Source organism: Phoenix dactylifera, chromosome 3 (assembly GCF_009389715.1).
Source record: "Phoenix dactylifera cultivar Barhee BC4 chromosome 3, palm_55x_up_171113_PBpolish2nd_filt_p, whole genome shotgun sequence".
NCBI lineage: Eukaryota > Viridiplantae > Streptophyta > Magnoliopsida > Arecales > Arecaceae > Phoenix > Phoenix dactylifera.
In genome coordinates, this window is record NC_052394.1 from 6,692,924 (window position 1) to 6,720,070 (window position 27,147).

The 27,147-nt window shown below is 37.2% G+C and overlaps 2 protein-coding genes and 1 pseudogene across 5 annotated transcripts; all 3 read right to left on the reverse strand.

Moving 5' to 3' along the window:
- Positions 1–2,415: 2,415 nt before the first annotated feature.
- On the reverse strand, positions 2,416–4,851 carry LOC103702209 (thioredoxin-like 1-2, chloroplastic). Its single transcript, XM_008784543.4, has 4 exons — positions 4,468–4,851; positions 3,768–3,944; positions 3,425–3,589; positions 2,416–2,989 (listed from the first exon to the last, which is right to left on the reverse strand). The coding sequence occupies exons 1-4, from the start codon at positions 4,699–4,701 to the stop codon at positions 2,726–2,728; spliced, it is 840 nt and encodes a 279-aa protein (XP_008782765.1). The 5' UTR covers positions 4,702–4,851; the 3' UTR covers positions 2,416–2,725.
- A 2,704-nt stretch (positions 4,852–7,555) lies between these two features.
- Positions 7,556–12,591, reverse strand: LOC103699737 (annotated as a pseudogene).
- A 2,924-nt stretch (positions 12,592–15,515) lies between these two features.
- LOC103702208 (U11/U12 small nuclear ribonucleoprotein 65 kDa protein) lies at positions 15,516–27,040 on the reverse strand. Of its 4 annotated transcripts, none has more exons than XM_039124423.1 (13): positions 26,704–27,040; positions 23,122–23,193; positions 22,632–22,847; positions 22,065–22,146; positions 21,736–21,915; positions 21,490–21,651; positions 21,235–21,405; positions 19,916–20,003; positions 19,698–19,756; positions 16,816–16,881; positions 16,283–16,408; positions 16,029–16,162; positions 15,516–15,925 (listed from the first exon to the last, which is right to left on the reverse strand). In XM_039124423.1, the coding sequence occupies exons 1-11, from the start codon at positions 26,934–26,936 to the stop codon at positions 16,325–16,327; spliced, it is 1,413 nt and encodes a 470-aa protein (XP_038980351.1). In that variant the 5' UTR covers positions 26,937–27,040; the 3' UTR covers positions 15,516–15,925; positions 16,029–16,162; positions 16,283–16,324. The 4 variants fall into 4 exon arrangements, with proteins under 4 accessions (XP_038980351.1, XP_038980349.1, XP_038980350.1 ...); XM_039124421.1 differs by having other exon boundaries at positions 15,516–15,928; XM_039124422.1 differs by having other exon boundaries at positions 16,029–16,138; positions 26,704–27,039.
- Between the last annotated feature and the right edge of the window lie 107 nt (positions 27,041–27,147).

Below are 27,147 nucleotides of genomic sequence, written 5' to 3' on the forward strand. Positions count from 1 at the left end.
CCAATGCTATCCGAATCCTATGCGAGAACGCGTGGTCCCTTGGGCAACGCAAGCCCACACGTCTCGCCTCGCTGCCACCAAGGTTCTTTTCCCGGACATTCATCAGGATATTATTCATCCTTGGGGGTCATATCAAAGATAGAGGAGCCCGATTCTTGAATCCATCACGAGCACAAGAAATTAATTTGCTTGCTTTACAGATCAATTTTTTTCTGAACTACAGCAATGAGGATTGGATTTGTCCATGAAAGCGTTGCAGCCTCACCAGATTTCCAATGGTACAACCAGAGGTAAAAAAGATAGGTTGTCTTCAGAATAAATTTAAGGTATTGGTTTGAGAAAAGGAAGCAAAAGGAGGAAAAAAAAAACACGACAAAAGGGAAGAAACATGACGTCACCAGAGAACTCATGGCACATGTAGAAGATTGGAGAGGTAGAGAATATGAGCTATTTGGAGATGTAATATCTTGTTGAAAATTAGCATAACAAGATTTAGACTAAGATCCCATTTGGTAAAGTTATTGGCAGTAGAGTTTTCAAAAGTAGAGCTTTTTGAAGCCAAACTGAAAAAGTATTATGGAATTTTAGTATGTGTTTGATAAACAAACTGAAAAAGTACTTTTGGTATGACAAAATAGTCATAAATGACATTGCATAGTATTATACAACAGAGCATAATAAAATATAATATATAAATATATAATATAGTATAATATTATTGTAATATAATATAATATTATTATTATAATATATTAATATAATATTGTACACTATAGCATAAAATATAATATAATTTAATATTATATAACATAACGTATCAATATATTATGATATAATAAAATATAATATTATATTTATATTATAATACAATAATAACCTATCTCCGAGGCGATCTCCACTTCTTTATTAGGGAGTACTTAAAGCCTAAGGAGCTTAGACTTCCACCGTCTGACCTTTTGGTTGTAAAATATTATAATTATTATCATTATATATTAATATTTTATTAATATGATTCTTTTAGAAACTAATTTTTGGGTTTTTTGTTTTTTTTTTGTTGGGGCTCCTACAAATTTATGTAATATAAAAGGGCATTTTCTGTAATTAAAATAGTTTATCATAGTATTTAGTTCTAAAAAAAATTTATAAATCAAAACAGTTTTCCAACGCATGCCAAAAATGCTTTTTCGAAAAAGCTCCATTTCGAAATTTCTCCCAAGAAGTTATTTTAACTTTCTGATAAAGCTAAAATAGCTTTCTGATTTTTTACCAAACACTTCTATTTCATTGGAAAATACTTTTGGAGGATCAGAAAGTATTTTCTCATCCACCAAGATACAGGACGAAGTCGTCCCCCTCGGTCTTCTCTTATTCTAAAGAGGCCAACCGTTGCCCGTCAAATAAGCAACTCCCCATGCTCCAGTCATTCCACGCGAATTCTGGCTGTTGACTTCGTTCCACCCAGCAGCCTTTCTAAGCTTTCAAATGTTTCATGTTTACATACTCGAAGGAAAGCGTAATCATCTATTAAATACCTCCCAACACAAGCACAGCTGTCCATCTTGCATCAATCATTGGCTTCAGACGTGCTAAATGCTAATGCCTGATCAAAAGACTTCATGCCGACAAACAGATTTATAGTATCATGAAATTTTGATATTTGGAAAGAGGATAGAATCTCTCAGCACCCCAGGGGTTTCATTTTTATATTATGATATTATACCAGTTGTTAAAGACCATTTGGAATTCCCCCACCATGCGCTTGTGTGTTTTTGATTATTTTTTGGACAGCATATATGGGTAGGTATCCAAAACACCCCTTTCATGCTTTCCCAACAGTTAGTTCTACTAAAGTCACTGCCTCACATTCCATGAAATTAATTTAGTTGTACTAAACTCACTGCCTCACATTCCATGAAACTAATTTAGTTGTACTAAACTCACTGCCTCACATTCCATGAAACTAATACTCTTGCTAAGCAGGAACCAGCCAATACAGATCCCTTGTGAGTTGTGATTGGTGGCAACTCTGTTAAATTCCTGCCTACTTGACCAAGCATTCCTTTCCCACATCTACTGCCTGAGATTCAGCCTGAAGCAGCAGGACCACCCATTTGAGATTCATTCAAAACTCCTACTTACCACCTCAAGCTTTCTTTGTTTTATCTGAGATGTTGCATCCGATATACAGCATCGCAGCCCATAAAGCCATTATCACTACATAAGGAGAAAAGTGAGATGTTAAAAGATAATTCCTCAGTTCTCCCATGAGATACCTTTTCTTTGGCTGAGCTTTTCCTTTACATCACATGAGAGGTTCGCGAAGAAGACATACAAGAGAGAGAAAAGGAACAGATATGATGAAAAAGTCACCATTATCACCCACGTAGCTACAACCATATTCACAGAAAAATGATATGAGAGTTCTGAATAAAGGAGAGACATTTTAATATCAAAGAAACACATAAGCAAAGAGTATTCGATTCCTCTAGAAAGGAAACGGACTTTCCCTCTTCATCTCCAATTACAGAACGACTCAGCAGGCTTTGAAACAAGCAAACAAAAAAAAACATGCTTGAACTACTGCATCTATAGAACATATCCTCAGAAGAGGGTCCTCCCATGAGGTCCCTCGCTGACATCTGGGGTGTACAAAAATAGCCAGCAAACATGAAGGGAGCTATACAACAGAAAGGAGAAGGGGACAAAGATTTCATAAACTATTATCTCATCTCCCAGCTGCGACGAGGGCCTTGTCCTCAGAATCTTGGGTGACTCTTGAGGCTGAAGACACTGAAAGTTTTGGGCTAACAGGAACTTTCTCTGCAGCCTCATCTGGTGTGAGAGCAGGAACTGGTTTTCTTGTGTAATTGAAGGAGAGATCCTTGTTTGCAGCCAGAGCCACAAGCTCCGATTCCTCCAGCCCCTTTGTTGGCCCAAGGCTGCATCTTTCTGTGGTGTGTTTGGCCAATGCATCTTTAAATTTCTTAATCTGCATTACAGGGAGAAGAGAATATTTCAAAACCAATTACCAAAACACATATGCAAACAACTAGAGAGAGAGAGAGAGAGAGAGTTAACAAACAGCAGATGATTTATTCAGAAACATTTTGAGATAACAAAACAAAAACATATGAGACATCAAACCCTCTTCCTATATTCATAAACGCTTTTCCACTAAAACAAACAAAAAATGACATGAAAAATTAAATATTCACAAGCTCTACTGATAATTCAAACAAAGTGGCACTATGTAAAACCAATAGAGTCCTGACATAAAATCAATGACTAGTTATTAAAGCTCTAGTTCAATGTTTAGAGAAACACGCAAGATATCCACAGAACAGGCTTGGCTCTCCTGCAAATCATCACAAGGAACGAGAGGAACAAAAATTTAGAAAGAGATGAAGAAAGGGTAGGAACATACAGTTGCATTGGTGCAGCTGAAGCTACAAAGGCGACCGTGTGCTCCCCGGTAAAACCTAAAAAAGGGGAGAACGTGGACATGCAAGCTATAACACATGGACTTGTGCTTCTCATAGTTTACTTGGAGGAAGATAACATCTGGGTTCATCTCCGCAAACTGGCAAATCTGCAGATAAATAAAACGACAGAAGATTCTAAGATACCTCAACCTTCAAGATTGATAAACCATGATTTTTTTTGGAAAATATAAAAAACTTGAAATTTGAAATTAAAAATGAAGAAGAATGAGGATATTCGTATCCATTTGATTCAAAAGGAGCATTTTTTCTCTTTAAAAAACATACCTTTGGATGGAGGGCTTTGCAACCTCCACAGCCAGGGGAGAAGAAATCTACGACAACAAGCTTGTCTCCTCCGTCCAATAAGGAGTCAACAAGATCCTGGGCCGATTCAATTTCCTTCATGTTGGGCTGTAGACCCTTCTCCCACCATTTCAAAGATTTGCCAAGGCAGAGGCTCATCTGCAGTTCGAAAAAGAAAGAAAGAAAAAAAATTAAAGAAAATCACCAGCAAACCTCTAAAAAAAAAAATAGAAATCACAAATTTTCTGGCTGGTCAAGGTCATGAATAAATAAGGGGCAACCCAAGAAAATTCATGTCAACGACCTAACAAATAGAAAAACCCAGGCCTTGAAAGTTTTTTTTTTCCCAAAAAAATTCCTTCTCTAATAAATCACCTAAAAATCATATGCGTACAATTCTTTAGAAATAAATTGGGACTACCCATCAAAAACCACATATGAATCTAAAAATAAAAAATTGAATGAACAAAAGACGTTCAAAATGTCTTCTTTCTCTATAAATCACCAAGAAAATCACGTAAAGATACAACTTTTTTAGAAAGAAATTGAACGGCATAGGTGGGAAAACTACGCAATCTTGTCTTACTTTTAAATATAAAAAAATCAATATGCGTAACGGATCGAAAAGATAATAGACAGGAAAACAACACAAAAAGGATCGGATTTTGAAGTCGCTACATACCTGTACACGGGAAGAGCTAGCATTTCCCTTGACGAGCTTCCCTCTCCGAGTCCCAATAACAAATCTCCCCCCGTAAAAACCGTTATTCTGAGAAGAATACCTCAGAGGCCCGATCGGCCGAAAGGATGAGAGAGGAAACCCAGCAAAAGAAGGGCTCCTCTTCTGGCAAGAAAGGGCCACGGAACGCTGCCCGCACGGCGAGAACACAGCACTCATGCCCAAAACCTCCGCCATGGATTCCAAAGATCGAAGCTTTCTTCCAATTAGATCAAATAAATCGAGAACCAGAGAGAGATTGATGAAAAAAAAAAAAAAAGGTTGATGATAGCGTTTTCGAGAAGAAAACCGAGAGGGCGAAAAGGGGCAAGGGAATAAAGGCGAAGGGAAGAACACCTGTTCCAACAAGAGGATAAGACCGTTTTATCCTTTCCGTTCCGTTTGCCTCTGTCTTATATTGAATCATGGCCGTCGACGGGACGCGGTTTCTTATTGAACGGTGGATAGAAATGAAGCTTGGATAATTGGATTCGATGACACGTTTGTGTCCGCCCCTTCGCGCGTTTGCCCGCCGCTGAAAAGTGGATAAATGCTGTGGATAAAAGCAACCGAACTGCCACGTAAGCAATTAGAGACTACGAAATCACACCCAGATTGACACCCACGCTATGAAGGACAGATGAATAAATATATAATTAGTATAATTAATTTCTATGTTTTGGTTAGCTCTACTTCTTTTGGGTAATTAGTATAAATTAGGATCAATGGCGGAAGAAAGGGCCTCTTATGAATCTGGCCTTTTTTTTTTTTTTTCTCTCCTCCCATACATAAATCTTATTCAAAATTCCATTTCAAAATAAACATTTGCCTTGGGCTATTGTAGGTTTAGCAAGATATTAAACCTATCAAAATAGGAAAGCTTTTAAGATTTTCGTAGATTAATTGAAAAAATTAGCCCTTTCATAGCAATAACTTCAGCGATTATTTCTTATAGATGGAATTATGCATGGAAAAGAAAAAAAAACAAAAAAAGAATTTCTACTTAGCGCCAAAGAGGTTGGAGGAGTTGATGTTTTATTTTATTTATTTGTTTAATTATAGATATTGCTATGATATTAGTAGAGTTTTATCTCAGACCTTCCTACATAAGTTGCATGAGCATGCCAGTTTCTCTAAATCACTTTGGTTATGTGCTATATGTTTTCACTCTTTCCTTCTTTGTTTGTGCAGAGGCTAACATTTTTTTTTTTTTTTTTATGTTTAGGGGAAAATATAGCACTTCTATTGGAGGAGAATCTTCTTGTTAGTTAACCTTTTGCTTCTTTTTTTTTTTTGTTATGTGTACACCTATTTTCTTAGATAAATAAATAAATTTTTGAGGATTTTCTTAGGAAAAATCATGTGTATAGTTTATTTGAGATCTTTTATATAATGCTTGGTTTCTTTTTCTACGTGCCTTATCAGTGAGTTTGGTAATTCATACATGGACAGAAAATAAAAATATATAAAATAAATCTAAAATGGTTTTTAAATCATACATGTGTCCACAAAAATAAACCCTTAGAAAAGTTTTAGTTGTTAATAATTAGAATTGATTAATAAGACACATATCGTAATTATTTTTTGATTTGTTAATATTATGTTGGCCCTTCTGAGAAAGATTTCTGGTTTGGTTCCCGGTTGGTTACAGTAAGTGGATGATTGTGGTCATCTCTTTGCTCCTTTTTGTTTATGTTGATGGAGTTAAAATCTTGTTGATTTATTTAAGGATATGGAGATTGTGATTTTACATGAGTCTTGTCAAGATTATTGTAGCCGTCCCGGGACTCCTGCAAATCCACAGACGGCAAAAATATTGGAGTTGAACTTTAAAAACGAGAGAAGAGAGAGAGAGAGAGAAATTTTAGACCTTATTTTTTCATTAAAAAATTCAAAAAAATATTTATTTATCTATTTGAAAATAAAATGAATTATTTTTATTTTTTATTTTGTAGGATAGGTGCCAAAAAAAGTTTCCAATTATCCATTCCATCTAAAGTTGCAATTAGCAACAGACCAAGATACAAGCAATACAAGAATTTGTTTATCATCCCACCAACATGTAGCAAATCAGTCAACCAAAACTTAGTCTCCGCAAAGCTGAAACAAGGGCTATCATGAAAATTAGTAAGAATTTTATTTCAGTTATGTTGATATTGTTCTTGGATAGTAACTAGCCTTCCAGAGTTGGATTCATGTCATATATCATACTATTCAAAAGGTCCAGTTCTAGGAACAACATAAGGATTCAGTCCTTCTAGAATTCTAGTTGCTCAGGCATCTGTCAAACTCTTTTTTTTTTTCTTTTCAGAGCAAGAATTTTTTTTTTTCCTTTTTGAGAAAAATTGTATTGAAATATTGAAAGAAAAAGGGAGTTCATGACTATTTTTTTGCAAGGGAATTAGTTCATTAGGTAATACAGCCCTAGCTGGGTATTAGCAGTACAATGATTCCACTTCTCCTTTCTCCATTCAACAATGTCACTTTTTTTTATACATCTAAAACTGCATACCAAATAAGCCTTGGTGCAAGAATCTCCATGAGGCACCACTTTCTGATGGCATGACCTTTGCTGCTATAGACAAGGCAAGGGCAGGAACTTGATTCTGCACAGCATCGGCCCTTGCTTTAACCCCTGATTATGCTGAGACCTAGTCCCACCCATCCCGAAAAGAAGAATACTAAATCTACATGAAGCCTTTTGAATATGGCATGGTGTCTTCAAAGACCCATTGATCTTATTTCTTGATGATAAAAGATTTGCACTCTCCAACAAGATCTGATAGTCTTGTAGTCTTCAGCCAATTCAGCAGCTAGATTCATTCATAGATTCTCAATATTCCTCATTTGGAAGAACAAAGCTATTAAATGAGACACACCACAGTTTCCAACCTAATTTCTCAATATTGCTAATATGAAAACATCACTTCACATTTTTGGGCGCCCCTGTGACTGTCCATCCATTGGTGAAAGACACCAATTAAGAGAAGCAAGGAGAAACCACTTGTCATGAAATGTGGAAATATTTATATAAATTTTTTTTAGCTACCCAGAGAACAATTGAAGATCCATCTTTCATCATGTGAAAGTTACACTTTAAACATCAGGTATGGACAAGCAATCAATAGACAAAAGATGAACTTCTAATACTGAGAAAGAAATTGCAACAATCTTTTTTCTTTACAGCAACTGCCAATTATGCCACTAGATGCAACTGATTGCTCAGAAGCCATTTTCTCTGAGAAAGCAACCGTGTAAGGTATCAAAGATATGACATGATCTACTATGTGATTAATTGTGAATCCATAAATCCACAGACATCAAATAACCTTCCTCCATATCTAATATCTACATCAGAGAAAGACAACAAATACTTGAGTCCAGTGAAACCATTTCATTTGTATAAGTATACACACATAAATGCACGCAGAGGTTCCATTTAAGTTGTATACGTGCAAGGGATGTTGCATCAATTTGCTGAGAATTCCATCCACCTCGCTCCCCATACTTTTGGTAGATAATGCATCGGTGTTGCCAATCACTCACTGGTGGCATGAAGTATGTCTCCACATGGGCCCGACTCTTCTTCCATTGCTTTAAAAATAAAAAAGAAGTCATCACACGTTCTCTACTTTTCTTTATGGGATTTTTTGGTTGAAGGTTTCTGACAAGCCCCCTGTTACAATCAAGATTATAACTCTTGCTGTCTTTACTACAAAACTAGGCCTAGTTCATCACCACAGATGTCATTGCCAGCCAATTACGAAGACTCAAGTTTAACATCACCACAGATGTCTTGGTATATAGCAAGACTTGTGTTGTTGGTTCTTTCTAGTTCATAAATCCATTTTCAATCTCTGTTAAACAAAGATATAATGTTTACATATATTCCTCTTTGAAAAAACTTGATATATGGCACAATTTGTAAGATGATGTTCTCATAGATATATCTAGAACATGATGAAAACTTTTTGCTACAAAATCTCCGAATTGGCATGCTAAGTTGCTTATTCAAGTAAGATTAACTAGTGCAATTATTCTGTTTTTATTCGCTTGACTTTTGGAGTGATTATTTGAACTTTCTTAAACTAGTATATTTTTTTTAGCTTTGATGCTATTAGACGGTACATGTTGCATTGCTATTCATTTGTAGCAACTCTTTTCAATGTTCCCCACTCACTTGGCATTCTTGAAGTTCTGCAGTATATTATCATATACAGCAGAGAAGATCAGGCCGCAAGTGGAGAGATCTGGAACATTAATATGAAATGTCAATATCCTTACGATGGATGGAAGAAGAAAAAGTAGATGGCTAAAACAGAGGTTAAAACTTTAGATTACCTTAATCAATAAAGATATTTGGGACATGGGAGATGTTTAGCCCATCCCTCCTCAACAAGGAGCTGCAGCAGCTAACGATTATCTCTTTAAGTGTGGTGAGCTGTTCCAGCCCCTGAGGCAATGTTGTCAGGTTGGGGCAGCGTGAGATCTCTAATGTTTCCAATGATGTAAGGTCTCCCAGCCATTCTGGCAGTTTGGCCAGATTGGTACAGGCCAGTATCTTCAGTGATCGAAGTGAAGTAAGGTGTTCCATACTCTCTGGCAAACTAATCAGCTCAACACATGATTCAATTGTCAAGTCCTCAAGTCTGGTATGGTATTGCAGCCCCTTCCACTCATCAGATGATATGCCACAGTTGTTAATCCACAGTCTCCTAAGAAGTGAAGATGATGATGCTGAGGATGATGGCCCCGTTTGCCATCTCAATGACAACATCTCGCTGTTATTGCACACCCACAGGTCCACAATGGATGCCGGGAGACATGGCTTTGGTTTCAGATTTGGACATCCAGATGCTGTCACAGTTTTAAGAGAAGTGAACATGAATACTTCACGTCTTCCCCCATCATTATCCACCATCACTGCAGTTGGCCACTCCTCTAGGTCAGGAATATTCTCAAAATGGAGTTCCTTCAGTGAAGGGTATGGAGTCAATCTGAGGCCACTAACATAAGATTCAGTGTCCATGTACCTGAGTCTGCTCATGCACCTTAGCTCAAGAGACTGAAGAGCTGGTAGCCGCCCAAGTGGTGGAAGACAGTCACATATATGAATATTGCATAGTGTTAAGTGGACCAGATATGGGAGATGATTCTATCTTGTTCATCATCCAGCTAGAAAACCTTGTGCCCATGTAACCATCTATGTTCAAGACCTCCAAATTCTGAGGGGGTAGAAGACTCCCCAGTAACGCCTCCACCTCCTCTGAATGATAACCCTTCCATGACAAGGTTAGAGACCGCAGGTTCTTCTTCTCCTTTAACTTTGCTTTCTGGGCATCTGCTACTGGATTCTTTGCCTTTATGGGACACTGGATTCGTAGGTCTCCACTGAGAAGGTTTAGGTGTTCTAGCTCTGCAATTCTGCTATATCTGCCACTGCCTTCCTCATTCATGATGAATAAGGGCAATGTCTGGAGGTTAGTCAAGCACCCTATCCCTCGCGGCATGCCTCTCAATGACCAACATTTGTCATTCCTCAAGTGTCTAAGATTAGTCAAGTTTAACAAGCCATCAGGTAGCTCTCTTAGATTTTCACACCCAACTAGGTTGAGTGTCTCTAACTTTGTGAAGTTGGTTAGAGATTTTGGTAATTGCTGAAGTCCCCAACACTGAAATAGGTTCAAAGTCCGCAAGTTTTGGAGGCAGCTAACAGATTCAGGTATTGTCTCAAGTATAATATTCCATGATAGGTTCAAGGCCTGCAAGTTCACCAGGTTGGACATAGATTCTGGCAATATCCTAATATCAATATATTGTGATAGGTCCAGAACCTGCAAGTTTTGTAGCATGCCTACAGATTCAGGTAATCTCTCTATATCACTACAATGCGATAGGTTCAAAGTCTGCAATCTTCCAATGTTGCCTATAGATTCTGGTAGGGCCTGAAGATGACTACATCCAGACAGATTTAACTCCAGTAAGTTTGAAAGCCTGCCCAAAGATTCAGGTAGTCTCTCAAGAAAACTACATTGAGACAAGTTCAAGGATTGCAAATTTTTGAGGCTGCAAATAGAATCAGGTAGCATGGAAAGGTTATAGCATCCTTCTAGGTTCAATGTTTGCAAGCTTTCTAGGTTACCAAGAGATTCAGGTAAAGACTTGAGATAAGGACATAGTGATAGGTTCAAAGTCTGCAAGTTCTGAAGCCATCCAATAGAATTGGGCAATGTCTGAAATTTACAAGCTGTTAGGTCCAGAACCTGCAAGTTATCAAGCCTGCCTATGAATTCAGGAAGCATCTGAAGATACTGCAAGTTATGAAGGATGCTCATAGACTCAGGCAGGGTTTCAATACAGGTTGCTGACATGTCCAGATACCTTAGAAGTTTCATTTTCTTAATCGAATCAGATGGCTCTTTCATCTCGTTGCCATGTAAATCTAGAGCACGTAGATACTTAGTTGAGGACAAGGGCTTTGCATACAGAGGAGAATGCCTTAGATGGAGTGCACGTACTTTATTTAATATCCGATTTGGAATTTCGGGCCTCCCCTTGTATCCTGTCAGTGATGCATAGCGGCAAGCTTCAGATATACCAGTTGTCCGTTCCTCGAGCACTACAACTTCATCTCCTGCAACTGACTGTGCAAGGTCATGTACTAAGTGATGCATCCTGTACTTTGTCCTTCCAAGATTCTCATCTCCCTCCACTTCTTGAAGAAAAGACATCCACAATAAAGGGTTGAAATACTCATTTCCTTTATCCCCCAGGGGCCAGCTTTGTCCATCTCTTGACTGGATGAAGCCAAGAGCAATCCATTGCTGGATCAGTTTTTCCTGGTCAATCTCATAGTGTTTTGGGAATATGGAGCAATAAGCAAAGCACTGCTTCAGAGGAGATGGCATCTGAGTATAACTCAATCTTAGAGATGGCAATATTGTATCTTCTTGCTCCAATTTCCAAATTTCACTATTTTTCACAGCTAACCATGCATCTTCTGTTCGTTTGAACCGCATCAAGCTCCCCAGAGCGTTCGCTGCTAACGGCACACCTCCACATTTCTTGACAATCTCCATTCCAATTTTCACGAAGCTTGGATACTTCTCCTCTTCCCCCTTCTCGAATGCCTTCCGCTTGAACAGCTCCCAACAGTCATCATTCGATAAACCCTTCAAATAGAAAGGTTCGACAGTCTTCATTATCATGGCAACTTTTTTGCTGCGTGTGGTCACTATGATTTTACTTCCCCTCTTGCCATCTTTTAGCAGAAGTTTCAATTTCTCCCATTCATCTTGATTCTCGTTCCAACAATCATCTAGAACCAATAAATACCGCCTCTCGGTGAACACTCTTGCAAGGCAACTGGCTATGGATTCCAAGTTGTTTGTATCACACTTCTCCTTAGTGGCATCCAGTATAGGTTGTACAATTGTTTTCAAATTGAAATCAGTGGATACACAGATCCAAATCCGGGGCTCAAAAATCTCACTACCAGCCCTCCAATCATTGAACACCAATTGAGCAAGAGTCGTCTTCCCCAAACCCCCCATGCCGACTATGGGGATGACCGACACATCCTCCTCAGTTGTCGTGTCCAACAACAATTTCATGATCTTCTCTTTATCACGATCTCTTCCGACGGTTTTAGACTCATCAACCATGGAAAATGTATCACGCTTCTCAATCTCCGGCCATCGCTCTGGAGCAGTCAGATGGAATTTATTCCTCTCCTCCACAACCTTATCTAACCTTTCTCTAAGAGATTTCGTCTTATGAACCATCATGCAGCCAAATGTAAGTGGATTGGCGTGGGAGAAGAAGCGGCATACCATTTTGACCTTCTTTCGCTGCGCGGAATCCGTGTCGAATTCATCCAGTAAATCGTCGACACCATAAGCAGCATCCTTGAACTTCTTGAGCCAACCACGCAGAGCTTCATCCTTGTCACAACGCTCCTCGGCATCTTGGAGCACGGCTTGAATCGCCATCAGGGTGCTCCTCAGATCCTCCAAGTCGTCTTTCAAGCGCCGCAACAGTCCAAACTCTTCCGAGATCCGGGAGCCCAACTTCCCGATAACTGCTGTCACGATGGGCTTGTTTGGTTCGCGGGAAAAATAAAAAAATAAAAAATATGGCCAACGAAAAAATAATGAGATGGCTCTTGATTTAAGTTTTCAAAAAAAAAATAAAAAAGTTATATTTTTATTAGAATATGATTTCCACAATGGATGGAAAAATCTTTTTCATGAAAAATATGGAAAAGTTACTTTCTCATGAGGCGGGAATCACTTCATTTTTATTTTTTCCCAAAAAAGCCCTTCAGCATTCAAGAAGCATTAAAAATGCATTAAAAACCTAATTTTTATTAAGAACATAATAGAAATTATACATAACTTTCCCAGAAAAGTGGATGGTCAACCAAACATAAGCATTTTGGAAATTTGTCATTTTTTCATGGTCAACCAAACATGCCAAAAGTATTTTCCAAGGCATCCTCTTCCTAAGAATCTATTTCCCAGAAAACCTATTCTTAGGAGGAAAAAATACTTTCCGCGAACCAAACGAGCCCGATGTCGGAAGCTATCGTTGCCCTTGCTATGACCACCAGCTCTCCTCGTCAACGCCAAGGTGCTCTACCGGCAATTCTTGCTCTGAAGCTGGGGTTTCCACTTGCGCTTTGGGATCAACAGTCAGCGTCCATATTTTGTCGGGAAAACAATATAACGGCTACGGGAGGGCGGAGCACATCAGGTTTGACCTAGTGGGAGCGGAGCTACGGACAGCCAAGAATATTTTGCATGCGAGATAGGTGCTGGGACCGGCAGCTTCTTTTTTTCTTAAGAATGGCTCCTCCATAGTGATTGGTTGGATCTGAAGAGCGGACAGAGACGGAGATGGCTATTATTAATATAGGACACTCGTAGATTGGGGCAGAAGTTGATCTCCTGGCAGATAGTGCATGTATATCAGAAGGCAAACAGTAAAGCAGACTGAATCGCCTCTTATGTTGTCCGGTATTCTGAGGAGGTCATTTGGATAAGCTTATATTGCATTCCACATCCTTTTACTTGATCAGACAGGTTGTACTCACGTTAGAGTTATATGACATGAAATACTGATTTGACCAGATATATATTATACATAGAGGCCACAATATTTAAATAATAAATTTGTACTTTTATTATTATTATTATTATTATTATTATTTATGAGTTTGTTGAATAATTAGACTGAAAATCCTATAATATACTTAGAGTACCGATCGGAATCTGATAACAACCTCAGAAGACTCGAACCACCCCTAGATATTTGTAGATATATTTTTTATCAACATTTACATAAGCCAACAAAAAATCTTGCACATACAGAACCATAAAACAAAATAAACCGAATTACCTGCAATGAAAGCAGACATGGAAACTTCAAGCAACGGCAAATATATATATATATATATATATGTATATATATATATATATATGTATGTATATATATATATATATGTATATATATATATATATATAGGGGATTGATAACCTACTCTCTGTTATGGTAGGTTATCAATCTACCCATTTTTCATTGGACAAAAAATACCCTTACTTTTTATAACTCTTAAGGATATTTATGTTTTTTTACAATCCCACATTAATTCACCCTCTCAACCCCCTAATTAATACTCTCTTCCTCTCTCTCTCATACATACATACATACATACATACATACATACATACATACATATATATATATATAAACATACATACAAACATACATACATACATACAAATATATATATACATATATATGTATATATGTATATATATATATATACATGTATATATATAGATGTATGTATATATATAGATAGATATACGTATGCATATATATATACACACACACACATATGCCCATGTATACATATACATATATGTGTCTGTGTGTGTGTATGCATACATATACATATATGTGTACATATATATATATATATACACACACACATATATATATATATATATATATATATATATATATATATATATATATGTATGTATACACATATATGTATACTGGGGAGAGAGAGAGAGAGAGAGAGAGAGAGAGAGAGAGAGAGAGAGAGAGAGAGAGAGAGAGTATTATTTAGGAGGTTGAGAGGGTGAGTTAATGTGGGAGTGTAAAAAGACATAAAATACCCTTAAGAGTTATAAAAACTAAGGGTATTTTTTGTCTACGGAAAAATGGGTAGATTGATAACCTACCATAACAGAGAGTAGGTTATCAATCCCCATATATATATATATATATATATATATATATATATGCAGGAACTTTCAAAAAGGCAGGAACTTTGGTGGATATTTCATAATAGAGAAGATAAAAGAAAGATTGAAATATGCCCAACAATTTCTAAACAGCGGTGGTAAAGATTGAACCAGAAAAACTGGAATTTAGTAAAATACCTGGAGCAATGTATAACTGCAAAAATCTTGAAGGATTTCCCAGAGCCCATTTGGGATTCAAAATCAGCTTGTTAAAATTGCCAAAAATCTATATAAAATGAAAATGAAATATTCCAAAATTAAAAGAAGATAGATGCATCAGGGAATAATAAATGCACTCGTTAAAGAAGATAGGAAAGACAACAAGATTGATACAGCTTACAGCTGAGATGGAAAACAAAACTTGCAAATCCAACATGAAGAAGGAAGAAAAATAAATTGGAAAAGAACGAGTAAATTTGGAGAATAGAAGTGCAAGGAACAAAGAGGATAAAATGGAGGGGGGAACGAAGGAAGATGGGCAGGAAAAAATGAAGACAGGATTTGCATATGTATGCCTGGCAGCACCTCAAGCAGTTCAAACTACCCAGATTCCTGCCCAAGTCTAGAATATTGAAGTTAGGGGATAGCAAGAGGATAAGGAGCTTTAGCTAGTTGCATCGAATTGGCCAGATAACGACATGACCACAATCCTATTGAGAACCAAGCGCAGGTCTAGTAACTCATTTCTTCACTGGCCCATCCACCAGCAATACATTCCTCTCCAAATGCATTTCAGGCATAAATTCAGCGTACAACATTACATTTTATGAGAATATGGAACACAATGAGAGCCCATCTCATCTTTATTAGCAGACCAATTTGTAACATATCCCTCTCATAAAGGATAACACATATTGTGTATTATATTCACATACGAGGCATGCAAGAAGTGGAATAGATAGGTCCTAGTAGAAGCATAAGCTGTAAAATCGAAACTAGTCAGGCATTTGGTGGGTCAAATGCATGGTTCTCAGAGGTAGTACAGGCAGATGCCACAAGGCACTGTTGTAAACAAGGTCTTCTGGTAAGCCTGGTGGCAAATGGCTTCGATGCAAGTTGCTTCATACATGAATCAGCATCAGACTTTGTCCACTCGTAATCTCATTCTACTGGCATTAAAAACAAGCATAAAAAATTGATGATGATGGTGACGATGGGGAAAATTATTTTAATGAAAAAATTTAAGAAGAAAGAATGCAGCCTTCTAACCTTCAGCAGCTATATGATCACTGAATTTACGAAATGAGTTTCATGTGTAAAAGTAGGTCCACCAGATTCCCAGTGTTTTCAAAGTGTTCTTACACAGCTGATTGCTTGTCCTGCCATGCATGTCATAAGAAAAACTAGTACAAGAAAGGGATTAAGATCATCCCACGGGCTCAAACTGATCAAGGTCTTAAAAACTGAGTTGGCAATAAGCTCGAATAATTGAAATTCAAAATCTATAAAAGCAGACAACTAACCAGGCTCACAACATGGCTGCTTTGGTTTACAGTGAATTCACTTTAGTTGGCTTTGCTAGCAGAAGGATTGCGACCAAACTGGATAATCATTGGTTTACCTTTGAACACATATCCATTAACTAAATTCTGCAAAAAGTGTATAATCTGGAATTGAGTAGAAAGCCTACATATTCAATGTGGAAATGTAATAAGGGCTAGAAACAAATTCTAACAGTGCATCTGTGATCTCTACAATCTCGGAAGAAACACCAATCCCAGTGAGTCCATAAGAACTAAAAAGTTCCTTGAGCTTCCTCGAAGTATAATTCATAGTTCATTCTAGACAAAATTACACTGCAGTCTGGCACTGAAACCACCAGAAAGTAGACACCAATAGTGACAACAAAGGTACATTTCAAGTTACTTTGCGATTTGAGTAGTACTTGCAGGTGTGACATCATAATGTAAAGGATGTATTATGCATATACATAGGCAATATGAAATTTGTCAAAAATATTATGAGCCGGCATTCACATTGTAGTTGACATACGCACCAGTGCATGCTGAGCAAGATCTATTGAAGGAAATGTCACAAAAGCTTGACCCCTCATGCGTCCCTCCTGTTATACAAAGATTAAATTGAATAATACGAATAAGATAATTGACTGCTAACTAGTTAAGGTTGCTGCATTCTAATAATATTCCCGGATTGCTCCAGCATAATCTTCTACTACTGTTATGAATATTTTGTAATCTCATTATAGGACGAGGTCAATAATAAGGAAAAGATGGTGAGAACTCCTTTTGAGCAGACTTGTGCCAGCTCATCCAAATAAAATTACGCATTGTAATCGAATGCTAAATAGGTAAGGTATTCCCAACAAGTAACAGATTCTTCTGGATGATACTTAAGTAAACTTGTCAGTTATGTAAGCTGCTGATCAATATCTTCAAGGATGAACAATTCACATGCCACTGTTAGAGACAAACCTAATCATGTAGCTACTCAAACTGTTCGAATCATTTTGGTTCAATGTTTAGGCTAAGTCTGATTGGCCATTGGTATTATTAAAAACCCTGACAGACCTCTCATTTTTCTCCTCCCATGGTTCCACCTCTTCAGCCTCCTCCAACCACTGTAAGATTATGACCATCTAGTCTTGCCTCCTCGGCTTCTTCACCCTCTCCCCTCTCCCTCGCCCTCTAGGGGCATCATGTCTCTCCACTAGACTGTGGCCCCAACATTACCTCCACTATCACAAACCCTAGATCCAAATCCTCTGCTATGGCTGCCATCATGGCCATTGACATATTCATTTCCAGCATGAAGGTCACCTATCCAGTCCTTAGCCAAACTGTGATATTCACTACTCGTCCTTTATCTCTTCAACCATCACTGAGGATGAGGGGTTGAGAGAGCCGAGGCACTGGAGTGTATAAGGGATTCTCCTACAGTCAAATCTAGGGTCAAACCACCCTTATAGATCTGTTATCAGTAAGGAATGGTGAGAGGAAAAACAATGATCTGCAAATATGTTAAAAGGCATGGCCAAAGGAAAGGTGGTCATGATGAGGAAAATGGAAATAAAGAACCACAGCAGGGGAAATGGAAGATTTGATTGATTGCAATAACTACCAGTCGAATCGATGACCTATGACCTGCCACCAAAATGGGCTAGTTTCTGAGCCAAGTTTTGAAACACTGATGGCCCTTTTTTATTATTTTATCCAGGTATCCATTAGATCATCTGGGCAGTCTTTCATCCGGGTACTTTAAATATTATAAGATAATCAAGTCGACATAAGATAATCAAGTCGACATCAGGACCTATTCATATATGGGCCCATATTAATGTTATTGCACTACATGAGGCCCAGGAATGTCCTGATGGTTGATTGCAAAGTTTGTCAAAATATTCTAATTATTTCAGCAAACAAGAGTTCACTGGGCTCATAAGACTGGGGGAAAAGCCAATTGAAATATCCAACCGCAAGATGAGCTGATATAAATTTATTATTGGAACAAATATTGGGTGTGCTATGGTTTTAACCTCAGAAATTGATCTGGTCTGGACTTCAAAACCTAGGTGCATAGTTAAGTTTGTGAATTGGTACGGCACAATCTAACCTACATACAACTTGTTACCATATCCGTTATTTGCATCTTAGGATTTCCCGACTCATTTGAGACACAAAGCATTAGGCAATTTGTTCCTATAACTCTTCACATTTCCTTAAACTTTATACCATCTAGAATACTGATCAACCATAAGGCTGCATGATCTTACCACAGTGTTCACTTGTTAAAGGAGAAAGTTATATTGTTGATTCTCATCCATGCCCTTCTGAAGAGTCATCACATGTGGGGCCATCCCAACTAGTTCAGATCAAGGTCAACCGAACCCAATGTGAGCTTTATGGTAATCGCTTCCTCTCTCTCATTCTCAATTGGACTGGAGTGTCTGACAACAAATTGGCAAGAGGATCCTCCCCTAGGCCAAAGCCTACATTTTTCATACCTAGGTAACAGCAATTGAGGATGAACAATGCATTGATGAGCACCTAACACAAAAGAAATCAAAACTTTAACCACCTTGGAGCCAGCTTCTGCATTTTGATATATTGGTTATCTGCAGAACTGCTATAACTGAGTTATTGTTAAGGATCTTAATTTTCAAACTCTAGTTTTACATCAATTTCCAACTCATGTTTTCTAAATCACCAAATTATCTTTAAGAAATGTGGAATATTCAACAGTGGAGCCTCTATTATATGCAAACATGCAACATCGATATCATTAAGGCTGCCAATGACTTCAAATAAATATTTTGGATACATAAAAAATATAACTAAAACATTTCCACTTGACTCCATGGATGGCTTCTAGGTCAGTGTGCATGCTACGTCACCATGTTAACAATACAAGGTCTCCTAGCAAGAAAAAACAATAAGGTCATGTATAGTAATATTAATGCCCTGAAGGCATGAAACAGGTCACTTAAAGTTTAAATATCCAAAGCCTCTTCTTCAAGGGGATCAGGTTTCAAGATTTTCAGCACACAGTTTGAGAATACCTATCAGAGAAGTCAGTCCTAAACTCGCCATCTTCAACAACAAAAGAAATATAAGTGAACAACAGAAAATATTGACATGTAGTTCAAGGAAGTTTGGCTGAACAAGAAGAAGAAGATATAAAATATTAGAGTTTGTCTCACAAACTGAACTATTTCACATCCATAAGTCGATCGAATTCTAGAGGAGCTGGAAAACTGAAAAAGAAAAAAAAAATGGAAAGAAAGAAGGAAGAGACTAAATGACACAACTAATAGAGACAAGATTTTGTAGATATTAAGAAGAAAAAATGTAACTAAGAAAGAAAAAATAAATAAGATATCATATATCCACGAATAACAAGACATCAGTGAAAATACGTAACCTGCATTAACTTGATATTCAGACCAACTCTAGTACTCTCCACACTTTCAAAAAGTGACCCTGCAACAGCAAGATGTTATTAGAAAAATAACTCGAAACATAATCAACCAAGATTTATATATAGATAATGCAAGAGAATAGAAGAAATGTGAAGAAGCTTAAATACTCAAAATATCACTCTTAATGCTTTCACTTGCTTCAACATGTTTGGCATCTTACCAAATATGAAGTAAAAGTCGTCAACCACAACATCTTTTGCCAAGTTCTTGATGTACAAGACATTAGCAGGGTTTCCTGGAGCATAGTTCTGCAAAACAGAAGCATTTTATTGGTTACATCCAAAGAGAGATGCTATTAAATTAAAATTTGAATCCATCCACTAGATTTTTCCTTTTAACAGTAAATCAATCAGGTCATCCAAGCAACAAGAAGTTTCCAGATATTAACTCATATGCTCAACTTAGCTATTTGAAATCGATAAAAATGATAAGTTTCCAGAACAACAAAGAGCATGAACTTTCTGCAGAAACATTGTGGCAACAAAGAATCAGAAGATATTGACTTAATGAAATCACAACAATGAAATAATTTATCAATGATAAATATCAAAAGTCCACTAAATTTCTATCTTTCTAAAGATTTTGCTTATGTTTTATGTTAATTATTCATGCATGGATGCTTCTCTACCAGGTAAAAGTCAAAAGTTTAGACTAAATTCAAGGTCATCCACATATCGATGTTTCTACTTTTATGCCATGCCAATACTGCTGCAAATAAAGAACCATGTCTAACACGTATGTAAGGATCCTAACAATGTAGAAGCAATCATCAGAAAACAAATGTATCCGCAGAAAAAGCCATCCGATATTTATAATGTATTAGCTGTCTAAAATTTTCTTATGATTGCACTGACTCAGCTAGCAACAACCTTCCTGACAAGGCATTGTCTACATATCTTCCAATTTTCAAATGGATCAAATAACAGTAAGTTTATAAAAGAATAACAGCGTACAGACCTTCACATAGACATTGTGAATCAGGTGATATTGATATCATGAAAGCACAAGCAACACTATGAATAACTTAACAAGGATAAAGATAGAAATGCACAATACTAGTACATGAATCCATAATGATTTAAGGACCCTTATAATGATAAGTGTAAGATGAGAAATCATCCGCTGATTCTGACCAATAGTTAAGAGTAAAGTACCAAGGTCAATTCGATTATGTTTTGTGCAGACCTCAATGATCCATGACAAGTGATAAGGGAGGAGGGATGATCAAAATCCCCTTTCGGTGGAAAGCATCAAGCACAATGATCAGACTTCGTGAACATAATCACAAACAAATGTAGGCAGACAACAAGAACGACTACAGACAGAGATATACATACATTATGCATATCTTTGTTTTTATTATATGTATTCAGCATTAGAGACTCAAAGGGATATATACATTATGCGTATACTCATTGTGATGTGTATTTGTATCATAATGATACAGCACATATACCGAAATACTGGAGGTCCTAATACCTTAAACATAGGAAGAGATAATATTTCCTCAGGAGGCAATTTCCCACTCTCTATTTCTTGTGGTGTTGCATATGCTTTTTGTTCCATATTCTCTTTAACTGGATCTGGTTCTTTCATGTCGCCATCATCATCTGTAGTTCCTTTTTGCATTGACTTGGGGACAATTTTTATCTGAAGACAGATTGAAACACTGTATCATGTACAGCAAAGTTCTAACTATTTTAAGCAGATGTAGAATGACAATGGATGAAAAACCTGTAGCACTGTGTTTTTCTTTTTTATCACTGGAACCTCCTTTGGAACCAAGGTTGCAGGTTTCAACCCAACAGCTTCATGTGCCACACCTTTATCAACGGCAGGGCCTACAATGGCTTCTCTTTTAGCACGCTTTCGACTCCAAGCATCGGCAGCATCTTCCTGACAATATCAAAGTGCAATTACAGTATGATGGAAGAACCATAAAATAAAGGTCAACCAAGGCATTAAAGAGTAAGGCAGTACTTCTGAGGACTCCAACTCAGATTCATCACTGGATAGACCAGCCAAATGAGGCTCTGTTGTAGCAGGAGGTGGTGGTGGAGGAGGAAGAGGAGGAGCAGGCACCGGAGGTGGGAGGGGTGGGGTTGGCAATGCCATTCGAAATGGAGCTGGAATGTTCATTTTGTTCATCAAATGTAAAACCTGCCAAGGTAATGAACGACTTAAATCCAAATGAATAAATTAAGCATGTACTATAGTAGTCTATAAAATTATATCATTGTTCATTAAAGTTTGATAAAAACAGGGGAATCAGCAATCAGATACTCTCATACAGAGAAATAGAATATGACCTGTGTATAGAATCGAGGGACAGCAATAAGGGCATTGACAATATTGGTCAGTATATTTCCATCAGGCGGTGGATACTCATACCTGCACATCATGCATGCCACCAGCTGCATATAGTTAACACCATAATAGAACATACACAGGATACAGCTTTCAAATTAAATGCAGATTCAGGGAGGGCCAAAAAAAAAAAAGACTGGTAACTTTTGATTGTTGTTTATGACATCACAAACTTAATCCAGGTAAGGAAAGAGGGCACTGGAAGCCAATACTAAACAATAGGCCTGGAAGATTTTAAATCAAATTCATGTTCAGAAATATAATGGCAGGTGCACTAGTTAAAAATGGAGCTTAAAAGCATCATTTTGTCAGGCTATGCTTTCTCAGATGTAGGTTATTTTTCCTCTTTTTGACATAATCACATACTGGAATGAGCATATATCCAATCCTTACAGATTAAACCTACTGTTAACCATCATCAGACTAAAATAAATAAAGTGATCTTTTTTCAGCAAAATAATAGCAATATAAAATAAATAACCAAAACTTTTTACAATATTATAACATACTCAAGATGTGGAGGAAATGGATAGTCAACACCAAGCCTGGCAGCAATTGGTTCACCATCAGGTACTGATTTCTTCAGGTTGGTTGAAGAGTCCAACAGAGGCGCAGGGGCACCAGATGAACCCTTCACTGGTTGTTCTTCACTCTGTTGATTTGTGTTCTTCAAATTCAACTTTCCAGCTCTCTCTACTGTTAAAACTTTTCCAAGAAATCTCAACCTGAAGATGACCATCAAATAAGAATACAAGAGCAAGGAGCAATCCAAAATAAACAGTTGCAAACACATAAGAAATAAATAAAAAAATAAGCATCTAGTGCTTTGACCAAGCTTGATAGGCTATAGTTGATTAACATATTCAAATAAGTACTTCATCCAGTCATCAACCATGAATCATAAAAGAAAAATCACAAGCCAGCTAAGGCCCTCAGTTTTGTAAACCTATTAATCAAAAAAAGCGAATGAGTTAAATGGAGTCCAGGCTAGACAAGTACCTGTTCAATTGTGATTGTGCTTGAGCAGCCGATATTTCATCCTTGAAATCCACGAAGGCACAATTCCTCATCCTGAAAACAGTGAAGAAGGATAGTAAAGTCCAGAGCAAGAAGAAGGATGGAAGTATGACCACAAAAAATTGCGGACACAAGAATACATAAAGATTACTTTGTAGCTTCACAGCATGGTACTAGATCTAACAATGGCTTTCTTAAGAAGTTAGTTAGCCAAATCAGGTCCCAGTTCAAGAGAGTAAATTGAGTATTGAGAAAAATATAAAAGTGGGACAACCTAGAAAACATATAAGTACAAAAAGGTATAATACATTATAATGCAATAATGCTTAGAGAAGACATAATAGAATAAATATTTGTTTTTTTTTTAGTTGAGTCTTTTAGGAACATATGACATGCATATTTGGTTTCTAATAAAATGGTAGGAGTCGTGTTGGCATCATGTCATATACTTTAATCAATTAAGAAATATTTAACAGATTGAGCTAGGGTTGATTGAAACAAGATATGTTAACAATAAATTATGCTTAAGCAAAAAAGAAGACAGGAAAATCAAGAAGCGGAGGTGATCAGGTAGTAAGATTCTGAAGTCATTGATATACATTGTGCAAAAGTTACTGCCAACAGAATAGGTCTCTTATCTACATATTTCCATGACACATAACGTAACAAAGTGATAAGCTTATCAATTTGCTCATCATAACTAAAGATCATGCATAAAAGAAAATATACTTCAAGTCGGTGCGTACTTAACAGCTATTTTTAATTGAGATTCCAGTTTGAGTAGCTGAAATAAAACATACATGCACATTCAGAAGAAAGGAGAAAAAATAAAACAAGCCATTGGCAGGTAACTGAAGTAAGAACATCAAAATACGTGCAATAACAAAAAAATATTTGAAATAACGAGGAACAAGGCAAAATGATGTATTATCAAATTATTTGATGCAAACAAAATGATGCATCTCTATGTTGTTGTTCTTGTCTTTGTTATCCTATGTAACAACTAATAAGGCATCTCAATAAGAGCAAGCAACATCACAGATAACCGATATATGGTTTAACATTTTACCCTAAAGATACATTTCCATAGCTTATCATTAACTAAATTATGAAGGTTATAAAATAAAAAGGCACAAAAAACACTGGGCTAACAGAAACTAATGATAACAGGTGCTCATTTTCCTTTCTATGCACAAGTGGGCTGCACTGAATGACCAATTCTTTTAACAGCATATCAAACTGCATCTATTCTTTTTTCATTTTTATTTTAGAAATACCGTTTTAGATCCTGAAGTTCACCAAACTGGATGGAATATTATTTGGATTATATATTGGTAAGTCAACCACCTCAAGTTTTTCATTAGAACATACAACATAGTGCATCCAGCAGTTTGGTGGAAATGGTAGCGTAGTCAAGACTCAAAGTGTTGCTGCATTTTGTATGAGGTAGCATCATTAGAATCATCTAGTGGCATCGCCACATAATACAAACTCATTTATCTTCAAGGTCGTGTATCAATATGTATTGACCTACTATGTACCACTACTGCTTCATATTCTAGTGTACTGACTCATACCTTGAACAATACAAATTAACACATGTTGTACAACAACTGAACTTCACTAAAATGCATTAAATTACTAGATTTAATCTATTACCATTAAAAAAAGGAATATATAATACAAAGAAATTGATCAAAAAAAGGTTGACGAAGTGATACAAAAAGAACTCTTTTCTTTGTTAGTCCTCTCTATAAGAGGAGAGCATATGAAAAATGTAAGTGCAAAATCAGTTTTCCTTGTTATCAAAATTTCTGAGTAGATTTTTGGTTTTAGTTTTTATCTATCTAGTATTATGTATTTTATTTGATCTTCTAAGATCAAACACACTTATACAAGCAGACTTATCGTACGGTGTATTCATACAAATCAAATCAATATGCTTATTATTGGAATATTCAAGCATGAAATTGAGATCAAATTTCGGCCAAGTGTTCATACAAACACATACCAAATAAACATATAATGAAGTTGACCAATTATTTCGGCCACTCTAGGTTAGTGTTCCATTATATTACTGATGAATATAAATCCTTTGCCACTTTGCTTCACTTTTTATGTCAACTAAACAATGTTCCAGATCATCTCAAACTGCAATCAGCTCTTCTACCATACTCATGCTCTTTTCCTGAACCCCTCAACCACTCACCTTCATCTCCCTCCCATTGATCCGAAGACTATTCATTTCCAAAAATCAATGAGAAAAGCATTTTCCTTGTCTTCCAAAGTGTCATCATTCTAATATTTACAGTTAATTAAAGCAATATGGTTCAAATGATGAAAAATCTAAACCCACATAAGCTAATCAACATGCTACGCTAGCATATAAGTGTCAAAATTCAATCTTTTCATTTTTCTTAAAAGCTTTAGATTCTTTTTTAAATATATATTTTTCATAAAAATAACAAAGCTCGAAATTCGTTTTGAGATATATAATTTTCGTATAAAACACTTTCACTGGTATTATAGCTTTTCAAGAATATTTTAATTTCGTCAACAATCTTTTGTTTTCATCAGAATTAAGACTAATTCCATATATTTTATTAGCCAGAACATGCATTGGGACGAGCAATTACCCCTTCTCAGTCAACACCAATATCATCTGCAAATAATGCAGACCGAAGGTCTCCAAATGAATATCAGCAAGTTATGCATCTTTCAGCTCCCTTATATTAAGCTTTAGCATAAGCCTATGGCCATCAAGAACTCCCTACTCTCTTTATATCTAATCCTTACATTCGTTTCTATTGTCTCATAGATGTCATTCTTTTGTGCAAAACTTCCATGCTCAATTATGGTTTCATCATTCCTCTAGACTTCTACAGCAACTTCTTTAGTAAGAAAAGCGATGATTGGCCACATAAACCCAGATTAGCTTTCAGACTCTTATTAGTGATTCTAATATGTGCGCCTCTCTGCTTCACTGTCTTCAGAGATGGACCGAAAGTGTGTTTGGTGTGATTATATAGAACTCATAAAAAACCACCAAGCCCGCAGAATGATATTAGAGACGCAAGGATGAGAAATTTTCATGCGTCGCTGGGTGCCCAACACTACACTTTCCAACGAGACTTCAACAAAAAATAACACTTTCCAACAACAGCAACCAAAGGCCATCCCCTTTCAATGATTTGTGGCCACAGAACTGAATCTTTTCAGCAGTTTAAATCCCAAAAGAAAAGGGGAAAATTTTTCCTTTTTCTCAAAAGGTTGCGTTCCTCAAATGTCGAGCAACAGCTCGTTCTTTTCTGACGAAGGTATCGCTACCAAACAAATCCGCAATCAAATTATCCACTCTGAACCGCAGGCTTCTAAAATCTTCCCCGGTTAGACGTTTTTATGATCAAAATGCATTACCAAGCACCGCAAGAGATAACAACTGTCCGCAAAGCAGGCATGAAATCAAGGGTTTTAGGCATCTTTTTCGAGACAGGCCAAGAAATCCAAAGAGACAATCACGTGCATATAAATGAAAAAAAGGAGAAAGGGGACGGGGTGGGTTACTTTCCACCGGCGCAGGGGCGGACGGAGGAAGCGCCATAGTGGGAGAAGAGGCGAGAGAGCATCTCCTGAGGTATCGCTTCCGGAAGATGCCGAACAAGAAGGGTCGCCGCAGCCGCCGCCCCGGCGCCCGCCGGTGCCTCCTCCGCATTGAACATTGAGTGCTGCTGCGGTGCAGTCGCCGTCGGCCGAAAGGGGGCATCTTGCGGCGGAAAAGAGGGAGGGACGCTCGCCATCGGAACCTCTCTTCTTCTTCTTCTGCCACCAGTAGCAGAGCCCTAACGCCGGTTCCTGTTTTTTTTTATTATTATTATTTGGTTATACATCGCCAACAAAAAGAGCGGAGATTTGCGCCGCGTGGGAACACCGCTGGTGATATCATAAAGCCCGCGCCTGGAGCGGATGACGGAACCATCCGGTTAGCGGATCATGTCGAGGGCCTGATGC

Coding starts and splice junctions, on each gene's coding strand:
- LOC103702208 (XM_039124423.1), bottom strand. CDS start 26,936: ATGGCGAGCGTCCCTCCCTCTTTTCCGCCGCAAGATGCCCCCTTTCGG. Junction 21,916..22,064: donor TCCCTCGATTCTATACACAG/GTCATATTCTAT, acceptor TTACCTTGGCAG/GTTTTACATTTGATGAACAA. Junction 16,882..19,697: donor TGAATATCAAGTTAATGCAG/GTTACGTATTTT, acceptor TTTGTATAACAG/GAGGGACGCATGAGGGGTCA.
- LOC103702209 (XM_008784543.4), bottom strand. CDS start 4,701: ATGGCGGAGGTTTTGGGCATGAGTGCTGTGTTCTCGCCGTGCGGGCAG. Junction 3,945..4,467: donor CTAGCTCTTCCCGTGTACAG/GTATGTAGCGAC, acceptor TTCGAACTGCAG/ATGAGCCTCTGCCTTGGCAA. Junction 3,590..3,767: donor GCAAAGCCCTCCATCCAAAG/GTATGTTTTTTA, acceptor ATTTATCTGCAG/ATTTGCCAGTTTGCGGAGAT.